Raw genomic sequence first — 24,876 nt, forward strand, 5'->3', positions numbered from 1 at the left:
ATTAACGAAACAGTAAAACTCTATAAAAGTGCCTAAAATCCTAAACACTAAAAGTGTCTAACCCCTAGGGCACCTTATAAAAGTGCCTAAACGTCAAGGTACCCTATTAAAATGCCTAAACTCCTAAGGTACCTTATGAAAGTGCATAAACCGTTAAAACCCTATAATAGGAAAGTGCACCCTAAAACCCTTATGAAAGTACATAAACTTAAACCCTACGGCTTTATGAAAGTGCTTAAACCTAAACCATAGGATACCCTAAACCCTAAAATCTTAAAGTAGCCTAAAACCTTAGAGTACCCTAAAATCCTAGGGTACCCACTAGGGTACCATAAAACTCTAGCATACGTTAAAACCCTAGACTAACACTTCTATTAATGGTAAATATATATTTGTAAAAGTAGACCTAGTGGTAATTAAGTATTCCATCTCTTCTTAATGGAAATTAAGCGTCACTTTTCCGTACTTAGAGGTAAAAATCTCTTGATGTTACCCCGCTCTGGACAAATGTCTCTCAATGGAAGATTGTTTATTTCTTTGTCTTTACATGGATTTTAGCTATGTTGACTGGTCCATTTATTCCTCATTATAGATTTTTTTTTTTTCTTCCTGAAACAAGAATTCACAACCATAAGCAAAGGACACACTGGTTCTCAAAATACAAGAAACGAAAACAAAATACAATGGAAAAAGTCAAAAAAATAGCTGGGGTGTCGGAAGCCACCGATGATGTCGTAGAAGTGGGTGGAAAACAATGACCTGCATCCAGTTGTAGCTCGTTTCCGATGCAGTCGCCGCCACAAAACGCCTTCACTATTGTCAAGTTGTAGTCACCTCCGCAAGACGTCTTCACCGATGTCAATGGGTATAGCCTAGAAATTTGTAGCCTAAGAAGATCGGATCCAAGAGCCAAAACCCAGATCTTGTTTCCCAGATCAGCCACCACAGTCAAAAAATGACGAGGAGAGTGGGAGATCCTCTCTCCATAGGGAAAGAGTTTCAACCACCTCACCGCCGAGGAAGAGATGATGAAACTTCAACTTTCTAGGGACTTTCGCCGAGGAAAAAAAAAACATTATACTGACTACAACTATGTCAGAGTTCACATATTAGAACTATTAAACCAAGTACAAGAACCAAATCTACTTGAAAAACTATCGAAAAGATTACATACCAATCACGCCGAAAAATAACATTCCTTCTTTGGTGCTTTTCTGGATTTTTCGCTGACGAACAGAAAATTGGGTGAGCAATAATCAATTAACAGCTAACTGATTTTGATGGATGGTTGGCAAGAACTGATATTTTGCAAGAAAACATGGCTCTCAAGGCACATTTTAGGTGACTAAATGTTGTGGCAATACAGGTAGGGCTGTGGAGGAAATGGAATTCTACCCCTAACCTCTGACTAAATGTTTTAAAGCCAATAAATCAGTCATGCCATTATTGTCGCCAGCGCTTAATTTCAGTGTTACGACAAAAAGCTTTTTCTTTTGCCAAGATCAAGGAAAATATTTGCAAGTACTTTTAGAAGAAATTGGCCTCCCGGCAGTTTGCCTGGTGCAGTCGAGTCTTTTCCAGTCAATTACTTGCCGGATCTATTTCAGTAATCGGTTCCGCCATGATGTAGATCTTGTCGACATGCATAAAAAGTTAGTTTCCCTTGCACTAACACAGAACAGTGATTCTTTCGTATAGACCAAAACATAAAAACAATATTACAAGGAATTTAGGTGCATTTTGCACATTGATTTTCTAAATGAGTGTTGCTATATGTACCGACCACGGGGAGGGAAAACGTACCGACGGCCGCCGGCGGGCCGTCTCCGGCCACCGGACGGCCGATCCGAGCCGTTCAAAAATTCTAAAAAATAAAACCGAGGGGGTCAACGCGGGAATCAAGGGCATCCGAGGTGTTTAGGGTGCTCGATCAAAGCACCCTTTTTTCGTGTATATATGTGTGTGTACATATATACACGAAAAAAGGGTGCTTTGATCGAGCACCCTAAACACCTCGGATGCCCTTGATTCCCGCGTTGACCCCCTCGGTTTTATTTTTTAGAATTTTTGAACGGCTCGGATCGGCCGTCCGGTGGCCGGAGACGGCCCGCCGGCGGCCGTCGGTACGTTTTCTCTCCCCCAATGGTCGGTACTCATAGATTTTTCGTTTCTAAATATGATCTCTATGCTAATTACACAATGCAAGGGAGTAGTTATCGAGAGCTTCATAACACCTCCCACTGTACATGAAAGTTTACCACAATCGAAACCTATACAGAACCATCAATTACCAAGAAAGCAGAGATAATTAATCCTCTGCTCATCTCCAAGCTTCCGAGTTCCGAGATTCCTACTGCATATTCTCTGGCGATGCGTGGGCTCCGTTCAAGAACGGATTCGGTGTACATTCTTCACATTACCTTCTTTTTCCCTTGACAAACTATAAGATTCCACGCGGTTCTGCAGTAGCAGAAGGAATTCTAGATGCGGCCGCTCAACAAACCTAAGAAAGGTTTGGAAGGCTCACCGTATCTGAGTTCTTCCAAGAGAAGATGCTCCGATTTCACTGTCAGTGTTCTGTAATCATAATACCATCGACATATATGAGTTTTTTTTTTAATTATATATACCGCTAGATGGCTATATAAGAATGTAATCAAGATTCAAGAAGAACAACTATTGCATAAATCCTACTGGAGATTTTTTGTATAGTTTATTTTGTTCCCACTACCAGCGTTATATACGATACAGCAGTGTCTCATTAATCATTTAAAAAATGTGAATGAATTACAAACAAAATCGACATACCAAAAAAGCCAAGAATCTTGCCGTATACGTGTCAGACAGTCCGGGACACGCGTATGGTACACACCACATTGGTGTCAAAGAAATTTAATCATTTTTAAGCTGGGGACACACTGGGTACACATTGGAACTCCAGTGTCTCAACTTGGACACAAATGGAAACATGGCAGGGAACGATTCATAATATTGAAAGCTTATTTTGGGGTTATGATACTCCAAAAAAATATAAGGGAAAAACAAAAAATTAACTTTGATCATATAAAACCCTAATTTGACTTGTATTATTTTAAATGGAAACAATAAGAATTACAAAGATACTATTTGTTTTGGTTATTTCTGGACGGAAGCTTCAAATGACTAACAACTCAATATCTATCCTATATGTAAACATAGTTTTGCCCTCTCCCAGCCATATCAGTTGTCGGACCGCTTTTCCACCCACTCTCCTAACACCAATTGGTGATAGGACGAGTTTCAATTAAGTCTTTTAAGGCATTCGACATTGCACCCGCAAGTCTGTTTTTAGAGCGGTCGCAAGGAGTGGCATTGTGTAACTAAATCCATGAGGGCACTTCGGGCCCAACATCAGTGTCCCCATTTCGTTGGAATTGCCATGTCCCGTATCTGTGTCAGTATCTTGTTCCTATCTGTGATTCTTAGGCAGTGGCAATTTTGTAATTATAAGCTACAATGGCGCGGTCTTGGTGTGAAATGGAAGGACCACAAACAGACACATGTTCTGTATGGGAATCTTAAAAGTGGCACTCGTTGAACCACTCTCATTAATGCTCTAGCAAAGTCTGCCCTTCTGTGGACATGCAAAAACACTTTAGGGGCTTGTCAAGTGGAGAGGTTTCATTCTCAACCAAAGGATCAATTCCTAGGAAATACGACCCGTGTATTTCTATCAATAAGAAACCCAATCAAACTGGAACTCAATTTTAAGCAAATGCTGTTTCATCCAAAAAGAGTGTATTTCCAACTACTAAAGGCTACCTCTGGAATTACTTACTTGAGATTTAGGTGAAGGGAACACATTCCAGAACCTAAGTGTTTCATCCCCTGCACCTGTGACAATTGTCTGCAACAAAAGAAATATATATTGCAAACGCATAATTAAGGGAAAAAATAAAGCAAGGAATAGATTGATAAGTATCACAGTTTGATAAAAGAAACACGCAACAATCATAGCCTATCCAGTTACCTGTCCATCTGGTGAGATAGCAAGGTAAAGAACTCTGTATGTATGACCGGTCAGTGTGGCTAACTGCATTAAGAATATGAAAAATAAAACAATGAGATTTTTCTTCCTTTTTGCCTTTTACCATAGCAAACATGTCAGGAATCAGGATATACCTTTGACATTGTAGGATATCTCCAGACTACTATTTGGTTTTGCGAGTATCCATGGGTGCTGACAAGTTCATTGACGTTTTTAGACCATGCAAGATTGCATACCTGCAATGGGGTAAAATCAAAGTAGAATGGCTTAGTAAACTGGAGCATGGGCACATGTACAATTGAATTCCTTTTTTCTAATGCAAATTTTAGATATGATTTCAAATTTCTGGCTTGCTTGAGATCAAAAGGAAACAAGAGTAGGTAGATATCCCACTATAGGAGGTTTAGCATTTTCTATCCAATGTACTATAAATCCTCATCCTACCAGACTACGGGATCACTGCTGAATTCAGTTTCATCTATTTCTTCCTGGACGGTACGTAAGTTTGCCATTACATACTGTTCCATGAAATCATTGGTACTATCAACACCTTGAATGAGAAACCAAAATTGAAATTAAACAACAGTAGGTAGATATTCCCACATATGCTAAGATGTGTGAAACACCTAATTGAAGTCCAGAGCTGCGTATCAAAAAAAGAAGTCCAGAGCAGACACTTGGTAATGGCCTTCTTTTTCTGCCTTTCTAATAACCTAATCCTGGGGCATTTCTAATAACCTAATCATGGGGCATGAACCCCACTAATAAACAGGCTGCAATTATGTGTGAATCCCAATTGTTAACCCCATAACTACCATTCTTCAAAAAATTGGAGACGAGCAATCATCTGACAGCATTATAACTGTTATAGGATCATAACATGCTTTGAGATAACCCACAGGAGTAACGGAGATGCAAATTTTTATCTCCTTCAGAGAGCACAAATCAAACCACTACACCAAGGGAGAAAATGAGATTACCTGGCTGCCAGTGTCCATGCAGCTTAAATGTGTGTTAGTGGTTGTGTTCCAGAAGCGAATGCATTTGTCAGCAGTACCACCTCCAGAAGCTAGTAGCCCATGAAGATGAGGGGACCATGCAATTGCTTTTACAGCAGCTGTATGTTCGCAGTATTTTAGCACAGGTTGTGTTGAGTTTTGATTCCATACGAAAAGCTGCCAAAGAAAAAAAAAAAAATTGTTACCAGTTAATAGTGTAAATAGGTTATGTAAGCATGCCAATGATAGTACCAGGAATCATGATCAACAAGAACTAATACATACCCGGTTATCATTTCCCCCAGAAGCTAACTCACGGTTATCGTAAGACCACTTAAGCCCGCAAACCTATGCCACAAGAAGTAGATATCCTGGCTTAGAAGCATTTGCAAACATAACAGAAACAAAATCTACCAACCATTAATAAAAAAACTATATATCATCATGTATAACTAAACTCTCATTGACCTGCTAAAAAAAGGTGAATAAAGATGGAAATCTGACCTCTGACTTGTGTCCAGTCATCTTACTAACAAAATCCTCCTGAGTGCGTATATCTCGTTGAAGAATACTCTTATCCCGGCTTCCTGAAGACAGAAGGGATGAACTCCATGCTAGGGCCCCAACACGTAGTCTGTGGCCTTCCATAGTTCTCACCCTCCGACAGCGAGAGGCATCCCATATCTATAGTCACAGGGCAGAAGCATCATCTAGCTTAAGTTGGTGTGGTAAAGGTACTATTCAGACGCGAATTAGATACTTTTAAAAGGATCTATCCATGCATATCATGCTAGCTCATCAAGATTTCAACGTTATATAAACAAGTAGAAAAACTCAACTATGGCCAAAATTAAATTTTCTGTTTTACAATTTCCTGACCAGCCCACAGGCAAGTAATATAGTGTCAGGCCAGAATGATATGGATATACATAATTTCTTGCATGCACCAACAAGATGAGGGACAAGAGAAGTTCTAGGCCCATACATCTACTCCATCTACTTAAGTGTACTATATCAGATTTTGTGGTTTGCTTACTTTTTCACAGTCCAAGCTCTACACTATTTGCAAAAGGAATATAATTCTTCAGCAAACTTAGTTCAGGTAAGATTTACACTTCTGCATCTAGTGGAAGCATACATATCCTGTCGTCACCATCAGTAAAGAAGCATATGACAATTTTTTAATCCCAGCCGATCTTTTTCTCATGGATTGACGAGTAACAATGAAAATAGCTACTTGTGGTTCATCATTTGAGGTGTGATTAATCCATCAGCCGAGTAGCAAAAATCCCCACAAATCTATTTGCAATTGCCATTGAATAGAAAGATAAAGACCACAGCAACACTAAGGAAGAAGAAAATTAAAGGGATCGATTACCCCCTTTAGAGCAGAAAGGAAGGAGATTCAAGGTACGTAGGGTTGGCTTAGACAACTCTACGAGCATTCATGTTGCAAGTGGAAATAGCCATTCTATGTTGGATGTGACATGCCATGTTGAACGAAACGTACAACCCAAAACATGAAATACTTGACCAAGTAGTATTCCTCCAACATATACAGAACACTTTCTACGGCAAGCAAACATTAAGTTTTTGTTGTTTGACAAGTATACCTGAAGTTTTCCATTGCTGGTGCCAACAGCAAGATGTGTCCCACGCTGAGCCCAACCAACTGAACATACACTGTCATCGTTTCCCAAGTCACACAACTTTGTCACCTGCAAATTCAATCATAACACAACGTCGGACATCCTAAAATACTAACTTCTGAACAAGCTGTAAAATATACTGAACTAGTGAAGTCCATCAAAATGGTGGTCTAAACTCTAAAGTGGAAAACAGAAGACAAAAGAGTCAGAAGTGAGACTGCACCTTGCTACTACAAGCATTCCATAGGTAAACGCAATTACCCAAACCAACAGCCAATACATTATGCGAAGACCAGTCAACAAGATTCAGATAGAAATCATCTTGCAAAGCAGGTGCATCCAATACCTAACACACAAACAAACAAACAAAATACCAAACTCCATAAGTTCAAAGCACCAATAGGCCATAACAGAAAACTCAAATATAACCACACCACAACGAGGCAGCAAATAACAGTCGAGGTGAGGAGAGGAATGGGTTTTTTCAGCTTTGTTTAAGGATTTAACGATCAAATATGTTCAAAACTTTTTTCCTCATTCGTCGGGAAGATCTCAGAGTTTACGTTGATCCAGTTACGAGCCAGCTAGAGCTGCTTGATTGAGCCGAGCATTGTTTACCAAGCTTTTAGCTTGGTCAACGAGAAACAAACACATGTTCAAGCTTCGTTCTATTATCAGTCTAGCCAATCTCAAATGAACTTAAGTTGATCCAATCACAAGCCGAGCTTCAGTTCTTGGTTCCAAGTAGTCATCAGCTTATCAAGCCAGGCATTAGGTTGTTTTAACAAGCTCCAAAAAATTGTTCAAACTTACGGTATTTGGATTAAAAATCCGTTTTAACGATACACAGTCAAAACACATGCAAAATTGAGACTTGCTATTGGCAGCCCACTAGCTCTAAATAATCTCAACAAAATGAACAACTCCAGTACACTTTGACACACTTCTATGCATTTTTCACTCATTTCAATACACTTTTTCAATCTTAACAAAAGCCCACGTGGCTCTTTTTAGCATTTTCATTTGAATTAGGTATGCTGTGAGGTGCAGACGCAAACAATAACAACACAACATGCTCTGATACCATCTTAATACCAGTAGTGAAAAACCTAAGAAAGTAACAAGTGAACAACTTTATTATAATTTCACAATCCCAAACCCTCGAATTCAAGAAGTACCTTATAAGGAGACCTAGAAACCTTCCTCGGAGGCTTAACAGGGATACTATGAGTAACACCCCCGCTCAACTCCTCATCAAACCCGAAAGGCTCTAGCGACTGCAACGAAACCCGAGTCTCCGTCTTGTACCGGAATATATTCCGGCTCGGTGGACTCACTTGAAAATTCCTCCCCGTGACGCCCTTGACGGGCGTGGCGGGGGGAACGATCTCGGAGTCGGGGCCGAACAATGCAGTCCGTAGGAGGGCCTTGTAGGCCCGGGAGGCGTCCTCGCGGCCGTCGGAGGGGGAGTCGGAGGCGGGGGAGATGTCGAAGAGGGCGAAGTTGGAGGCGGATCGTGAGGGGATGAAGCGGTCGCTGTAGATGGGGCGGGAGGGGGATGGGTGGTAGTGGGGAGAGATGCGGTGGTGGTGGTGGGGAGGAGGCGGCGGCGGTGTTGGGGGTAGAGAGAGAGGATTTGGGGTTTGTTTGATCTGTTGTGACGATTGCGTGTCGAATGAAGGTAGTAGTGCCGCGGGATTGTCCATTCATGAAATTTTGGTGTGAGATTCGGGAGGGGTTGCGGTGGTGATGATACAGTTTGAGAGAAAAACCCTAGAGAGAGAGAGAGAGCTGAGAAGCTAGATTTGGGAATAGTTTGAGTTAACTTCTCTGTGACAGTTATGGAGAGAGAGAGAGAGAGGTTGTTGATGTCACATTTTTTTTCCCGGGAAAGAGATTATTGCGCGAAATCGGAATCTCCAAGGTAAACGGTGATTGGATTTAGGCCCAGGCCCAAGTCCCAGCCCATTTGGTAATATTCTTTTTTTGACCTGTAAAAAATACAATACCATTGTCTACGCCTGCTAGGCGTTGATGAATCGGATTGAATTTAGATCCGATTCAAATCCGATTTAAAAAAAAAATGAAGATCCGGATCTGTAACGTTAATCCAATAATTTGAATTCGGTAATTTAAATATGGATCGAATTTGGATTATATCAGATTCTGATCCAATCTGACCTATTGACAGACCTACCCTCGTCCAAAGAATCCGGATCCTCCATCAATATTTTTCATTTTGTCTGTCAGGGACTTGAGATGGTTTGCTTAACCTGGCCTCATCCACCTTCCTGCCTTCTTCTCTCTCCCGATTTGGATTATCATGGCGTTTCATTCATAATGCACAATTAAAGTGAATTCTCTCTCAATCTTTCGATTTGGAGCTTTTTTGGGTGTTTTTGTGCGCATATTCTTCTTACCTCATCATTTTTTTCCACTTTTTTCCCAGATCCGAAGTTTCTGCTACGCGTGTGGTGGTGGATGGGTTCGGTGGTGGCTATTGTGGTGAGGCTGTGGCGGTCTTTGGTCGGGGCAGAAGCAGACGTTTTTGGGTTCTTTGGTTCCGTTTGGAGCTCGATTTGGTGTTAACAGGGTGCAGGGCACATTGATCTAGAGTCGGTTCGGCTCCTCTGGCATTTCTCATATTTCGGCGTTGGGGGCAGAGCGTCTGCAGACGGCACCGATGTTGCTTGGCGTTTCTGTGGAGTGGTGTCTTGTTTTCTGTTAGGGTTGGTTTTTCTTTTTGGTCTTTTGGTTCTTTTCTTTGGTGTCCCCAGATTTCTTCCCGTTTGTGGGGCTTCTCTCAACTCTGTGTGGGTGGTTCTGTTACTTTCTGCTATGCTCCGCCTGTTTGGAGTTGATGGTTTAGTTGAAGTTGGGTGTAGTCTTTGGACGGAGTCCCCTCCTTTTGATTTCTTGATCCTTGTTTAGGGATTGAGTTTTCTCCCAATGTTCTGTTCTCTTGATCTATAATATTACTTGTTATTGTTGTGGCAAAAAAAAAGAGACTAAGAGGTTATTGAGGTGAAGGAACCAATTGAAGGGCACTTTCTGCTGCAAAATGTGATCATTGGATTAGTCCTAATTACCCTCACCCTCTTAATTACATTGGTGAAACCGATCAATTATGAGGACACTTGTTCTTGAAATTTGGAAGGGTAGCGAATCAATCCCAATATTGGACTATAATTTCTAACTGTTACTTTCTCGTATGTAGACCTCGGTTAAATGAGTACTACATATGCGAACACCAAAAGCATAAACTTTACCCAACTAAAGTTTAAATGTCATAACCTAGTGGAAGTGGCAAATAAAATTACTCTCTTACCTTTTTGTGTTAAAAAAAAGTCCAAAGGTCAGCGGATTAAACTTTTTGTGTTTGTGGGAAGAGTTTATGTTTGTGTCACTTAGGGATGATCACCCATTATCCATGTATTTTGAGCAAGAAAATTCTTGAGTAGGTTAAGAATGGAGGGTATGGCCACGAAGGAGCGGGGAAAGGTTACGATGACAGCTAATAGTGACGGATGAAGGTGACTGTAAGGAAAAACTAATTTTATGATTTGTCAAGATAAGGGTATTATCAGATTAAATTAAGTTTTTTTAAACGGATGTAGAAAGAAATTTGAGGCTATGGAGAATTTATTTGAGTTCAAATAGATTCATTCATTTTGATAACCTGGACTAGTTTTTATTGCTTTTGAAAGACCTTTATGCCCATTCATAAGCAGGGAAGCTTTTCACTCGGCAATCTATTATGATTCACTTAGAAATTCTGAAAAGGAAGGGAAGAAGATATATATATATATATATCGGGGCGGTTCCGGGGGCCCTTAAAAAAATCCTCCTAGATTTTTTGCCAGTTTCTCGATGGCACCCTTAAAATCACGTTCTGAACACATTGAGCAGCTCGGATCATCAAAATTTGATTGGGAACTATGAGATTAAGATTTGAAGGATTTTTTTTAAGGGTTCCCGGAACCGCCCCGCATATATATATATATATATATATATATATATATATATATATATATTATAAGAACTTTCATTATTTGATTTGAGAAGATAGAGAAAATAACACAACGAAGTATTTGAGCAAAATAATTTCTTCTTTTTTACCAAACTTTTTCTCTTGAACATTTTCTCCTCGTCTCCTTTTCTTTCCACCAGTTACAAACAGAGTGTTAGTGTTAATTTTAGTTTAGTGGCTCAGCTCTACATAATGTTGATGTGCTAAAAATGAAACTCTTTTAGTGATTTTTGACCAATTATAATTTTGTGATCAACTGGCAATTATAGTTTACATCTTACTAGTGGATTTTGAATGGGGAAGTTGTTGTGCAATGGAGGTGGGAGGGGGTGGTTGTATTTAATGAAGGATAAAAGGGTAATCTTCATATGAGATTGTCCTTAGAAGTTAATAAAAATTGAGTTCATTCTTAATGAGAATTAAAGTCTTGATTTTCTAAACCAACAGGTAATTTTCGGTTTTGAAGGGCATATGTTGGTGGTAAACTATTCACAAATCACAACTGCATTTTATTGAAGCCCTATTCACGGCCCATCATATTAATGGGCTTTTGACTGCATCTTATTAGCACCCAAAAAGGACCATCATTTCTTCTTGGTGTATGTGAAGAGTGCAAGACCCAATAAAATAGAGTAGTACAATATATGACATTCGGATCATGAAAAATGTCCATGAAAATAAATGAACGGTCCAGTGAACACTCGAATCATGAAAATGTTCATGAAAAGAAACAAACAGTCTAGTTTAGTTTCCTTTCATGAACATTTTCATGATCCAAGCGTTCACTGGACCGTTCGTTTTCTTTCATGAACATTTTCATGGTCCGAGTGTCATCTATCCTAACATTTTTGCAGAAAAAAGGAGAGAAGGGTTTGGCCTATGGCATGACTTCAAGTTTTGATCACTTAAATTTGTTTTGTACAATAGTCCATTTTGAGTATTTTTTTTTTCTTGTTAAAAAATGAAATGTCAGAAGTTCAGCACATGAAAAGATTCCACCATGAAGCCCATTAATATGATGGTGCATCTTCACAATGTGTCCATCTTCAGTACTTCTTGGCATTTTTTTGGGTCTTTCTTACATCAGGTATGTCAGGTTGGGGCCATCTCCTTAGGACCGGAAGCAAAACAATATCGTTGCAAGGGACTGTCGGTCCCACCGCCCGTCCCAAGCCCGGATCAAGGAAAGCGGTTATGCATTTGATAGGTGATAGCTACCGCGTAAAAGACGCTGTTAGACTCTTGTGATATGACTCCGATTATAACCGTGGGTGATGTTAGGAGCGCTCTTTGAATCACGATGTCTTCAATAGAGTTCAGTGGAGAAGACAAATTCACGTAGCCACCCGAATTCATGCATTTAGCCCCCATGGAATGTTGTTTTAGTTCATACCTTCCTTCATATTGCCCATTGCTCTTCATAGACCAGCACTTTTTTGGTCTTCAATGTGTCAAGTTAACAGCAAACACATTGAGTCATATGGTCCCAGTCCTGATCACTTTTTCCCTTTAAGCTCTCAAGCCAAGCACTGGGATTGTGGGGGCTGGGCTGACTGGTTCATTGGATACCTTCCATTTATAAATTATAACATCCTTTAATTCGACGTGTTACCCAAAAAATAAACACAGAGCCTGGATATTTGTATATAAACAGGGAGGCTAGTATTCTGGCATAACACAACTGTGAGGCAACACACTTCATGACATGTATTTGTCACTGGGCTAGGCAAGACATGGCACGACATATGTACGCTCCGGGCTAAGGAAGGCCCGGAACAACAGGTGTTTTACGACATGTATTTGTTGCTGGGCCGGGCTATGGAACGCCTGGAACAACATGTGCTTGTCACTGGTCTATGGGAAGACATGGCAAGACATGACACGACAACATCACGTTAACCGAGCTAGGCAAGGCATGACACGACATACGCATGTAAAAAGTCGTCTCAGTAAATGTGGTATTGAGGAAAAATAAAGTCAAACCCCCTGGCTTGCATTTATCAACATTATCAATGGAAGACCTGTGAATGTCCAATTTGAAGTCTTAACAATAAACAGAGACCTGGTGTTCATCTAATCTACAAAAGAATGATAGAAAGAAAAACCCAAAAACAAAAAAACAACAATTCAATAAGGAGAAGGTCTATAGTGATGCTCAATCACCGGCACCGTCCTCGTACCCGACGCGGTATGAGCCCTCACATGCCCCACCATAGTCACCTGCAGAGCCTCCTCTTCATAAGCCCTCCTCTCCATCTCATCAATTCTCGCTTTCTTCTTCACCTTCACGAACAAAGCAATCAGCAGCAAACACAGCAGAAAAGCCCCCAATGCGGCCCCAACCGACGTCCCGACCACCAACTTCCACCCGCTCACCTTGCCCGGCCTCCTCTCAGGCAGCAGAGGCGACTCCACCACCAGCCCAAAGTGACCGTCTCCGAACGCCGCGCAAGCGTTTGGCCCCACCTGGTTCGACAGCGTGACTTTTGCGTCGTGTCCGAAGCTGGCGCACAACGGTATGAGACCCGTGGCATTGTCAATGATGGTGGTATTTCCGAAATCGAGAGAAATGGGATTTTTCCCGGGAGCCAGAATCCCAACCTGGAGTGATTTACTCGAGTTCGTCACGTTATCTGCATTATAAGCTAGCAGGCCTAAAACGGGCGATACCAGCTGGTACCCGGTTAAATCGTAGCTGTCGTTGTACAAATAAGACCAGTCGAGCCCGAGGTTTTGCACAACTAACATGACTCTCTCTACACAAGGGTAAACAATCACTCCGGCGGGCAAGTGAAGCTGCATCGCTTGAGCTCCGTACCTCCTGAGGCTGCCGCACCGAAACTTTGCCTCGTTCACGGTTATACCGGAGAGATTTGCTGGTAGATTTACGGTGTGGAATGTCCCTGTCTTGAAGTAATTCTTGTGGGAGTGGAATGAGTAGTCTCTGATGAAAAGATCAAGACTCTGGGCTGATTTGAACCCTTGGGATAATTCACATTTTGCAGATGAAGTTAGTGAAAGGAGTACTAGTGTGAGGGAAAAAAGAGAGGCCATTTTGTGAAAGGGAGAGTGGTGGGTTTGTTAGAAGAAAGTTAGTTAGGACTATAGTGTGGTGTTCGATCTCTGTTTTTTTAGGGATTAAAGTTAGCTAGGGCTATAGTTAAAATCGACTTTTTGTTTACTGTACGTTTACCGTAGCCAGCAGAGAAGACGGTTTGGACGGAATTAGTTTTTATCGGCGAAAGTCAGTATTGTTAGAATAGTTAGATTAACACATTGGAGGAAGAGTTCGAACTCCTGACCTTCTTTCTCTTAGCACTTAAATGCACCCCTGACATAATTGGGCCAGAAGCCTCTTGGGGAAGACAGTTTGGGCTCTTGGGCGAAACATAAAATTATGTGAAACTTTGACAGATGTAAAGTGAAACGAAAAGAGAAGGTAAAGGTCACACTTTTCTTTCTATATTCATGGGTCATTGGTAAAGGGAATATATGTCAGTTTGAGTTGTGGAAGTTCAGTTCATTCTTAATATTAATGCCAGTTGGTTTAGCTGAGTTTAGCTACAGCTAGGGTTTGTTTTGCATTTGGCAAAATGGAAGCATTCTTTATCGTTACTTACTGGTCCTCCCATGGGCATCTCTAGGTGAGTGTGTGTGTGTTAGTGTTGTAGTGTTAATTTGTTACAAAAGTGTATAAGGTGGGTCCCAAAGTGTACAAGGCAGCTCAACTTTTACCACTCTCTCCCCCTCTCAATCTCAACGTTCAAAAGTGTTTGGATGGTTCGAATTTAAAATCCAGACCATTGATTGCCAAGCCAGATGATGAGATGTTGAGCGATGAAACGGAGCGGTGGACGTAACACTACTTAGAAATTAAATATGTGTTGTAGCAGTGTCATTAAAGAATATAAAAATAATATCCCCACCACTCCACAAGTATCTCTCTTCCACATCCCTTTTTCTCTCTCTTCATTTTTGCCAAAGTCAGCCCTCTCCCTCTCTCTCTCTCTCGTGTGCGCCGGTGGGTTTGGCACAGTTACACCTCTTGCAAACTAAAAGGGGCCTGATTTGCACAGTTAGCTATGTACTAACACATGCACTGGGTGCAAATTCATGGTTTTAGTTAGTTAACTGAGTTAATGTCTGGTAAAAAACACTTCTTTAACTCTAGCACTAGAGATGCCCTAAAGGCATTGCCCGATAGTTGTAGGAGCCACATGATCACGTGGAATTCGCCCCGATGTCGATATTATTCAGATTTATATTATCTTGTGACTTCTAGGAACGTCACAGGGCAATGGTTCATGACGGGTAAGGTATTTTCCTCACCTACACTTGTATGCAAGCTTGGAGAGGACTTAAGCCCTCAAAGGTGGCCCTTAAGGTTGACCAGTTGAGCTGGGTTTGGGGAATGATATTATGACACATGAGGGTGATGATTAATGTCATTTCAGGTCAAAAAGGGGAAAATGAAAAAGGAGAGTTGGCGTGCGTAGGGAATGGAGTGAGGGCATGGATTCCTCTTTGGGGACCACTATCCTAATGGCGTTGGGTACATGTCCCCCACTCCCACAACTTTGTGGGTCTTCAACGGGTCAATGGCATGGCCTTCCATACTTGTTTAGACTTTGATAGGGTCCATATGAACACAAATGTGGAGAGAGAAGGAAGTATGTTTAAAAGAGTGACAATGTGACGAATATAATTTGGTGGCAGCTCATAATTAGTTTGATCTGTTTTAGTGTATTAAAAAAAAAAGTATACCGAAAAACAGGTGTCTAACGAGTCATGTGTGCATCATTCGGAGTGAATCTGGTTCGCATGGAAATAAGGAGATCTTTTGATTGGTACAAGAGAATTCAATTTTAAGGGGTTAGCGCTCTCCCTACTCAATCTCTCCATGTCCCCTTCAAACTCTCATTTTGTAGTCCAACCCAGCCCACAATCATGATCCTAACCTTTCGACTCAATCTTTCCATGTCCCCTTCAAACTCTCATTTTGTAGACCAACCCAACCCGCAATCATGATCCTAGCCTTTCAACTCGTTAAAATCCACAGCGAAGAACATGAATGGAAAAAAATTAGTTTGATCAAAAACATGCAGACAATTTGCATTTTGTTCTGTAAAACCAAACAGTATGCGTTTGGAATATATTTGCCTGCCATTTGACAAATTGAAATGCATCTTTTTTCATGTGTCCATCAATTTAAATCAAATTATTTTTTTCAAACATGTTCTTTGCTGATTTTATTAGATTTTACCATATGAGCAATTCATATCGTGATCTTGTGCTCATGATGGACCCAAAAAGTGAGTTTGGAGAGAATTGGTATGAAGAGGACCTGGTCCCTTTTTAAATTGGCTGGAAACGTGCAGGCAGGCTTTGTGCCATATTTGATGTTCAAATACTCTGAAACGATGTGCCAAAAGATGGAACCCAAGTAGGTGTCAGCTGATCCAAACCATATCTCTACACATAGGATAATCCACCAGTAGTACCTGTGGCTACAAAACCTATCAAGAAATTATGCCCCAGAAATCACAACATATAAAAATACATTGGGATAGCTTCAATAATACATGTAAAGTAAGCGGAACACTATTGCTCTGAATAATCGATCACAACTTGCACCTCTTCTGGTCGGCAAGTCTCTACAAGGTATATACATATGAACAGAAATAAAATCCAATTACAAAGTGTGTCGTCCCTCTCTTGCAACTCATGCCAGCCCTTCTCGTATCAGCAACCTCTTCAAAAGTATTCATTCTGCATTCAAAATCCTTGGTGGTGTTAGTCACCTGTCTCATATTATGCCTTGTAGTCTTGTAGAGTTAATTATCTCCTCAAAACTTTGCAATAAGAAAGGAACACTCCAATCTGAAACCCAAGGTGGATGGCATTTAAAAGGAGGGTCAACGGAATTTCCTAAAATGGATAGAATCTAGATATGTATTAGCAAAATGCCAAGTATGGTGATATAGCAGGCATGAATTTCGGTAATCTTGGACATGCTAAGGTGGCAGCAATTGTTCAGCAGGAATGCTGTTATTAGGGACATCGTTGACAACACTGCTCCCTCTCTTAGACCTGATCCTACTCAGGATTCAGGAAGACAGAGTGATTTGGAACCTTAAACCAGAATGGCCAATATTCTGCTAAGTCTGCCTGGCAAGCCTTGAGGGTTGTGTTTCCTGTTATCCTTGGTATAGGCTGTATAGCAGTGTTTGGTTTTCCCACCATATTCCTAGATGGGCTTTTATTGAGTGGCTTTCTTTTCATGTTAAGTTGTCCACCAAAGATAGGCTTCTGGATTGGGGGATGAATGTTGAGCATCTTAGTGCGTTGTGAGGTAGAATCCCACAACCACTTACTCTAGTTAAGTCTGGTCACATATGCTTCAGAAGAATGGGGTTGACAGACCACCTATGATTCTTGAAAGGGAAAGAGATTGGGTTTGTGGAAATAGAACTGGTAGCTCCTGCTCCCATATTGTCTATAAGTTGTACATAATATGGGCTTATGAGGGAAAGAAATCGCAGGATATTTCAGGAGGAGACTTCTGCTACAACTGTGCTTATCCAGATTGAGGAGGAAGTCAGAGTGTGTATTTGTTCTCGGAGGAAGATGAAGAAGTCAGATAATAATAGGCTTCTGGCCAATGATTGGAGGGTGTCTCATTGCATCTTTGCTTCTTAGTTAGGACTTGTTTTGTTTCTTTAAGGGGTTGTCCCCTGTTGTTTTCAACAGGAGTTTCTCCTGCTTTGCTTGGTTGTAAGGGCTTGCCCTGTGGATTCTAGTTTGTTTGCTTAATGAAGGTTAAAAAAAAGTTCGCGTATGGTTTAAGAGACGGGAGACCTAACTCATGCATTTAACAATGAAAGCAGTAACACCGACTATGGAAAAAGATAATGAGCTCATCTACAACAGCATCCAGAAAGGAAATAGATACATAAGAGTTTACAATCAATTTGATATAGAGTTGTGCAACTCACTTTTGCTATTATGATTTAGATTTATCAGAAGAGGAAAACAAAAATGGGAAGCGAGGGGAGAACGAGAAAGGATATTGGGGTTCAAAGGGTGACCTTTGAGGGAGTTTAGACTCCTTAACCTTGCTTCAGGCATTTAGAGAGCTAATGAAGGTAAAATCTCTATTGCTCAGAAGTTGATCACCTTTTCATAGTGACTGAAGACAGAGAGGGAATTTACCTCCACTCAAGCATTACTTCCTTCTGGTAGCGTAATCAAGCGTGAACTTGAATCATAAACCATTTCAGTTCCACAACTGAGGAGAATCGATATAGAAAAGAAAAGAATTAGTGAACTTGAACAAATTGCATTTTTTAAATAAAAAATGTCATCAAGAATATGATTGCAGGAGTGTAAAAATGAGGTACTATTAAATACGACATCAAATTATATGGACAGCGGATATCTGCAGTCTTGGAGCATTTTTAACAGTAGTTGCTTTTGTTAAACGGAAAAAAATGACACCGAAAACATGATTGAACAGTTGTAGATCAGGTATTATGGAGTTCAACAACTAATCTGAACAACAACAAACATACTTTGAGCATTTAACTGTGTTGGTAGAACCGCCACTAGATATCGATAGTATGGTCCCAAAGAAGGAGACGTTTTCGGTTCCACAGTTTGGACAAGGTCCCTAAGAAGAAATGGTGTTCGTTAGATTGCATACGAAACATGACAAGGTTGATTTCTACCATAGATCATTTAGAAATGACAAGAAGGATCCTACCTTCAAAATCAAAAAATCCTTCACAATGAAGTTTGTGATTGATAAAGCTAGCCATAATATGAGGGGCAAAGCAGCAAACCATGTGAAGATGAAACTGAAAGGCTCTGGAAGCTGCAAATTTTAATGACATAAAAGTCAACATCCGTGTATACTGAAGGAGAAACAACAAAAATTATTCACCCGAGAAAACCTGACGATAATTTGTATAATGTTGATCACACTCTGACATTGTCATGTCAACCGTGCTTTTGAGTTATACCATAAATGAATTCTCATGGTCTGCCTATGACACAACTACGTGCCATGGCCAAAAATATGCCATAGGTTGACTAGAGAATCAGTTAAGTGAACTTGATCAACTGTGCTTTGACTAACACTTGGCGTCTTCTGACTCCAGTATGCCTTACAATTAGATGCATGAAAAGGTAATGGAGCAATATTTACCTCCAAAAGATATGTGATCTCAAATCCAGTCAAATCATCCAGGAAGAAAAATCTGCAAATATATATATTTTTTAACAAGAGGATACATTTTTTGGGAGGAGATAAACTGATTTTGAGGTTCTAACTAACGAGGTAAGATCATCAAAGGGAACATCCAAAGAAACATATTGCATAACTATAAAGTAATACCGGTAAGACATTACTTACAATCCCAGTGCAACAACAGCAGCAGGGACATTCAAGAGGAACATCTTGAAATAGTCAACAGCCAGGTCACTGTAGACCTACAGGAAGAAAGTAAATCAGCTCAGGAAATACCAAGCCTGAGTTTACCTATGGGCTAGCACACCCAAGCAAATGATCAGAGTCGGACGGAAAGGTGGACCACTTTCAACAAATAAAGTTTACAGAAGAGAGGAAATCAATTTTTTTTCCTTCACAATAATCAGAACTTTTCCAACAAAAAAACTGTTGGTTCCTGATTGGCAACAAATCCTATGGTAGTTAATATTTACAGCAAATAAACGGAACACAATCGTGCAAGCCTCATAATCTAATTAAGGGCATTAGTACTTCCTAGCATGCTATACCATGCACAGCATTCTATTCATGACATTGAATATTAGTGTTGGGAGTCAAGAATTCTAGATATCAACATTTCAAATCTTCAAGAGATGTAAACTTGAGTGAAATTAGGTGAATGCAAGCACAAACGTTATTGAATAGCCCATCTAATAAGTGGCAATGAGAGAGAGAGAGAGAGAGAGAGAGAGAGAGAGAGAGAGAGAGAGAGAGAGAGAGATTCAATCAGTATAAAAGCAAATGAGGTTAAAGTAGTCGACGTACAATGATTTCAGTACTACCAGGCTACCAGCTATGAGGAAAAAATGCACTTGTCACCTGATACGTAAACACAAATTGAAAAGCATGCAGCTAGTGAGTCAGCTACTATAAAAACAGTACACACCCTTTTACTGCGGAGACTGCATCTTGGACCTTCAACTACAATATCACTACCATCAATCTGCAGGGACAAAATTAAACACAATGAGATGTAGTTAAAATGCCACAAAGTTAACAGGAAACAAGTAAATACAAAAGCATAACATCGTAAGCTTATAGCTTATAACATCAACCATGAGTGGAACATGATAATACAATGCTCATACGCTTAGCTTCAAGTCATCAACTTCAGGAACACCTAAAAGAAAATGCAAGAACATTTCCCAGAACATAAATTTGACTAGCATCTTTATCAAGGCTTTGGTGTGTATTGGAGTGTTAAGAAGTTACATATGTGAAAATGGCCCAATAATAGAACACAGAATGCTGCTTCCCAGAATAACCCTAGGACTATCACTGAGGAAGATTTGAGTATATCGCCTACAAAGGACATAATCAAATATTAGGGCGCAAATGTAAGTGAGAGTAACAATTGGGCCAAGATTCTTTGAACATGTGGTGCTACACCACAATAATGATCAATAGTAGCTGTTCAAAAAGAAATAACGAATCACTTGTAATTTCCATGTCTGAAGTCAAAGTAAATAAAGATATACAAGTTATCTGTTGACGTGCACAAGAACAGGTAGCCAATGCAAACTCGCAAAGTACCTTTAGTTGTCTCTTCAAACTATCATACTCCTGATTGCTCATTATTTGTTTCCCAGCTACGTAAGCCATAGAAGCTTCCAGAAACTTCTGTTCATCAGAAGCTGCACATAAAAAGGTAGAGTCATACAACAGGCGTCTCAGAAGTTCATTGAATATTTAAGGGTTAATCTGGTTGAGACTCCATGGGTAGAATTTAGGATGTACTTAGCATGACGACACTGCTTCCTTCCCACATTAGTTCTTCCTTGAGGTTATCAAACTCCTCATTTGACATAATCGCCTTTCCCTCATAGTAGAAAGACTGCAGAGAAATACAAAATATCTCATATAGAAAACATAAAAACGAGATGTATACAGAACCAGAACAAGTGTTTAGAATGAAGAATAGGAAATCTTCTTTTATGTTTCTCTGAATTCCAAAATTCTTTAATACAACACAAACAAATTTGTGCAACTAGTTTGAATTACAAGTAGTCAGAGCTGAATCCTGAAACAATTAGGAAGCTGTAGGATAACAAAAAGAACATTTACTACCTGTAGTGCTTGAAGAAATTCCTGTTCAAGCTCCCCCAATGACTTCTTCCCTTTCCCGTCTATGCTACAATATTCTAAGATCTTACTGTCGACCACCTCATTTCCTTGGACCTGACCTGCAAGAAGCAGTAGAGTTGGAAATGCAATCCTTGAATTGTCACAAAAATTTGCTGCCCATTTTTAACTCATATCAGCTTTTTATTAAGTGTTATGGGGTTTTTTTTTTTTTTTTATTTCGCTCAGCAAAAGAAATTTTATTAATCTTCGAAAAGGTACAAAGATTAAAAGGACAAGGGCAACCGAAAGGAAAGATTAATAACCTAAGGCTACCCGAGACCCAAGCGTTGGCAAGAGACCAACAAAAGTGGGCCAAGCCCAAGCACACAACCAAAAACCCTAACTGCCACCCGTAATCACCACTGCCTCCAAAAACCCTAACTGCCGCCACACCGGAATAGAAGTTAGCAAAAAGACAACTTAGTCCAGGTAATTAAGTGTTATGAGAAGTTAACAAAAAGACAATTTGCATGACAAAAAGACAATTTTGATAGCAACCCTTACACTTAAGAGAGAAAGAAAACACGTTTGCATAGGCACACCTATGCATGAATGTACGGACCGATCAACCGGCTAGGCGCCCGGACAACTGAGGAGGCTAGAGGTCCACCGGTGAACGGAACCGGTTGACCAGCCAGGTGCCTGGATAACTAGATAAGGGAGTCCCACATCGCAAGAATATCAAAGTATGGTTGATATGGAAGGAAACACTCATCTACCGACTGTCAACCTGAGTCCAAACTTCTGGGCTGAGTTGTGAGAAGCCTTGTTTGGGTCGACAGGGCCAGTAGGTGCGTGGTTCATCATAGTGGTACTAGAGCACAACCCAGGTCCCCCTGTGGGGACTCAGTGGTTGCAACCAGCCGGGTTGTGATTTGGCTATGAGGTGAAACGAGGACGCTGGCCTTAAGTTCTAAATTGAGCTTCAACAAGACCTCAATCACTGAACAACAATGAAAACCTCACCTACTATTTCGATGGCTTCTCGTAGTTGTTGTCCTAAGACCACTCCTTCCTGTGGTTTGGTGCAATACTAAAAGTTTAGGTTGTCAAGGCTGAAGAGCCAGAGTTGAGTCAGTAGATAACCATAAAGACCGCAGCTGGTCTGGTCCTACCAACTGACATAGGTAGACAAGCCAGAGCTCCTCATAACTGGTTTATAATTGGGCGTATCCCTTTCTAGTCCACTTGCAATAGTGATGGTCACATGGAGATTAGGCGTGTCAAAAATTTATGTCACTTTAATGCAACAATTGGTAGATGGATAAACATATGAGACCTTGGAAATATGGTATTGCCTATCCCAGTCAGTCACTCATTACAAGTTAGTCAGATGTAAGTAACCATCCTAGATTCCTGGGAGATTAATCTCCCACTCTAATTACCCGGAAAATGAAACATGGCTTAATATTTTCAAGAGCCAAAAAAAAAAAAGCACTTTCCAATGCATAGTCAAGCTATTTTCTTTATAATGCTGAGGAAGGATTTCCCAATGAATTTTCCAATAAGCAAGCTCACTTTATTAGGCCAGGAACGATGAGGTCTAAAAATACCAGAAAGAGAGCAACAAACTGATCTGGAAAAGGGAAAGCTAAAGAAAGGATTGGAAAGGCTTTCATTTTTGACCTGCCATGGCGGGCAAGTAGGTGAGATTTAAATACCCCTGCTTATGATCTTTTATCCTTGGTTGTGAAACTGCCTTTGATTGCTAGACAAAGAATAAAACAGTGCCTTGGATAAATTTAGGGTACCAAACTAAGTGATGCCAGTGCACTATAGGTGGATGAGTCCTAAAGAACCAGAGATGTGTCTGTGATAACCACTTTGAGCCTATAAAACCAAATGTCACGACTGCAGCTGTTTTTGTTTTAATGCAGGATGTCTCCATCCAGCTTGTGCCCCTGGGACTAATCCCTAATCATGGGGGTGAACCCTAAGAGTTGCTGGCAAGGTCATTCTAACCTGAGACCTTAGGAGGGGCAAAAATCTAAGTCCTAGACCAAGATACCATGCCAATCCCTTGGGGTTGACTACAAGTTGTTCTTATTTTCTAGTCCACTTGCAAAAGTGATGGTAACAAGGTTAACACATTTGGTTGGCTATACAAACTTTCACAGATATTGAGGTGTGCATCACCTTCTCGATGGGGTCTGGGTTTTGTTGACCAATATGTCAACCTTGCAACCCAATGACCGCACGTGGACTAGTACTGCAGGGCACAGTTAATACGCAACTGCAGTTGTTTTACTTTCAGTCAACGCGGAAGTTGCTAGGTACACTACAGGAAATTTGTTAAGAGGCAAAGTTTAAAAGCTCAGCTACAATTTGGTTGGACACACAGCAAGAGCCATGGTTCACTCACAGGGGGATTAGGCCGGTGAGAAATTTATGGCATTTGAATTCAACAATTGGTAGATGGGTAACTATGGATTGGACAACTTATCGTACTAAACATGCCACACTATGTGTGATACCTTGGAAACATGGTATTGCCTATCCCACTCACAGACTCATTGTTCACTAGAAGTGAGTAATCATCCTAGGAGATTTATCTCCCACTCTAAACCCGGCCAATAAAGCATGGCTTACTATCAGCCCGACTAGTTTTTATGGTTTTCACAACATAGGAGGACCAATGGGGTGAGACTAATCCACTTAAGGCCGGTCGCATGAATCAACACCCAGAGAAAAAACAACCCGACCATGGGTACACCATTTTTGGTACACCAAACATACCCCCAATTGCGTGGGACGCATCTCAACATCCCACACAAGTTATCCGAGCAGTTCAATTTGTTTGAAATGTTTTTTAAGGGTCCTGCGAAAATCAGCTCAATCGAGAACGGTAACACCGTGATCAATTCATTCAATTTTTGTCCCTGCTAATTCATACACAAAAATTCGGATGAATTGATCAAGCCTTAACCGTATTCGATTGAGCTGGTTTCTGTACAGTGTCCCTTAAAAATATTGTAATCAATATACATGAGATTCAGATGAAGAAACCTAACCAGGCTGGTCAGAAGTGGCCTTGGGAGAAAGAATGAAGAGTCTGCGTCGGAAAGAGAACTGGCGGCCGACGAGTGGCACCGAGTGAACCCTCGGAAAGGAAGCAGAAGAAGAGGAAGAAGAAGTTGAACAGAGAGGAAGAAAGGGTTTAACTCTAAAGTGAGAAGTGATCAGCAGACGAGGGGGTGTTAGAATATAGGCCAATTTGGTGGCCATTTGTGGCGGCGGCGGTGGGTGTGAGGTAGAGGCCAAGATGGGGTGGGTAAGGGTTGCATTGGGAAGTTCAGTGGGTGTATGGTTTAGTTTTGGGGGGTGGGAAAGGAAGTGGGATAAGGCAATGGCAAAATGTGTGGAGGGCAATTGAGGGAAGAGCAATCAGAGCATCAAAGATTGAAATCTTTCTGTGGGTGGTTTGTTTGTTTGTTTGGTTTTTATCCACCAAAGATCAGATGCCAAGTGCCACATCACAATTTGGAAGAATAATTCTATGGATACCGATAGGGCCGTAAACGAACCGAATTGAGCTGAACTTATTAAGTTTGGCTCGGATTTGTTAAGGTATTAGTCTGACTCGAGTTCAGCGAGAGTTCAATTCGAGCCTGAACAATTTGGCTCGAGTTCGGCTCGATAAAAATTTTCAAGGCTCGGGTTCGGCTTGGTTGGGTTTGTTAAGGTACTAATCTGGCTCGAGTCAAGACTCAGGTTCGGTTTGGCTCGGCTCATTAAACTCTAACGAACTCAAACTCTCTCAT

The 24,876-nt window shown here is 40.7% G+C and overlaps 3 protein-coding genes across 4 annotated transcripts; all 3 read right to left on the reverse strand.

The window, feature by feature from the left end:
- Positions 1-2,174: 2,174 nt before the first annotated feature.
- Positions 2,175-8,543, reverse strand: LOC131331845 (B-type cell cycle switch protein ccs52A-like). Its single transcript, XM_058365787.1, has 10 exons — positions 7,853-8,543; positions 6,898-7,020; positions 6,639-6,743; positions 5,530-5,709; positions 5,311-5,373; positions 5,008-5,202; positions 4,162-4,263; positions 4,010-4,072; positions 3,818-3,886; positions 2,175-2,577 (listed from the first exon to the last, which is right to left on the reverse strand). The coding sequence occupies exons 1-10, from the start codon at positions 8,378-8,380 to the stop codon at positions 2,524-2,526; spliced, it is 1,482 nt and encodes a 493-aa protein (XP_058221770.1). The 5' UTR covers positions 8,381-8,543; the 3' UTR covers positions 2,175-2,523.
- A 4,133-nt stretch (positions 8,544-12,676) lies between these two features.
- On the reverse strand, positions 12,677-14,180 carry LOC131331851 (uncharacterized). Its single transcript, XM_058365791.1, has one exon. It carries the CDS (start codon positions 13,756-13,758, stop codon positions 12,832-12,834), a length of 927 nt encoding a protein of 308 aa, XP_058221774.1. The 5' UTR covers positions 13,759-14,180; the 3' UTR covers positions 12,677-12,831.
- A 1,979-nt stretch (positions 14,181-16,159) lies between these two features.
- LOC131331853 (PGR5-like protein 1B, chloroplastic) lies at positions 16,160-24,526 on the reverse strand. 2 transcript variants are annotated; one of them, XM_058365793.1, is made up of 11 exons: positions 24,127-24,526; positions 21,059-21,174; positions 20,729-20,825; positions 20,525-20,625; positions 19,878-19,934; positions 19,118-19,194; positions 18,911-18,962; positions 18,467-18,577; positions 18,276-18,373; positions 17,917-17,992; positions 16,160-16,584 (listed from the first exon to the last, which is right to left on the reverse strand). In XM_058365793.1, exons 1-10 carry the CDS (start codon positions 24,338-24,340, stop codon positions 17,923-17,925), a joined length of 993 nt encoding a protein of 330 aa, XP_058221776.1. In that variant the 5' UTR covers positions 24,341-24,526; the 3' UTR covers positions 16,160-16,584; positions 17,917-17,922. The 2 variants fall into 2 exon arrangements, with proteins under 2 accessions (XP_058221776.1, XP_058221775.1); XM_058365792.1 differs by having other exon boundaries at positions 16,160-16,473; positions 24,127-24,524.
- Positions 24,527-24,876: the final 350 nt, after the last annotated feature.

This window comes from Rhododendron vialii, chromosome 7a (genome assembly GCF_030253575.1).
Source record: "Rhododendron vialii isolate Sample 1 chromosome 7a, ASM3025357v1".
Lineage (NCBI taxonomy): Eukaryota > Viridiplantae > Streptophyta > Magnoliopsida > Ericales > Ericaceae > Rhododendron > Rhododendron vialii.

What these genes read in the sequence shown, in the direction of transcription:
- LOC131331845 (XM_058365787.1), bottom strand. Translation starts at nt 8,380, where the DNA reads ATGGACAATCCCGCGGCACTACTACCTTCATTCGACACGCAATCGTCA. An exon ending in TTTCTAGGTCTCCTTATAAG is followed by an intron (nt 7,021 to 7,852) that starts GTACTTCTTGAA and finishes TTTGTGTGTTAG; the next exon opens with GTATTGGATGCACCTGCTTT. An exon ending in TCCCTTCACCTAAATCTCAA is followed by an intron (nt 2,578 to 3,817) that starts GTAAGTAATTCC and finishes TTATGATTACAG; the next exon opens with AACACTGACAGTGAAATCGG.
- LOC131331851 (XM_058365791.1), bottom strand. Translation starts at nt 13,758, where the DNA reads ATGGCCTCTCTTTTTTCCCTCACACTAGTACTCCTTTCACTAACTTCA.
- LOC131331853 (XM_058365793.1), bottom strand. Translation starts at nt 24,340, where the DNA reads ATGGCCACCAAATTGGCCTATATTCTAACACCCCCTCGTCTGCTGATC. An exon ending in AAGCAGTGTCGTCATGCTAA is followed by an intron (nt 20,626 to 20,728) that starts GTACATCCTAAA and finishes TTTTATGTGCAG; the next exon opens with CTTCTGATGAACAGAAGTTT. An exon ending in AGATCACATATCTTTTGGAG is followed by an intron (nt 18,578 to 18,910) that starts GTAAATATTGCT and finishes TAAAATTTGCAG; the next exon opens with CTTCCAGAGCCTTTCAGTTT.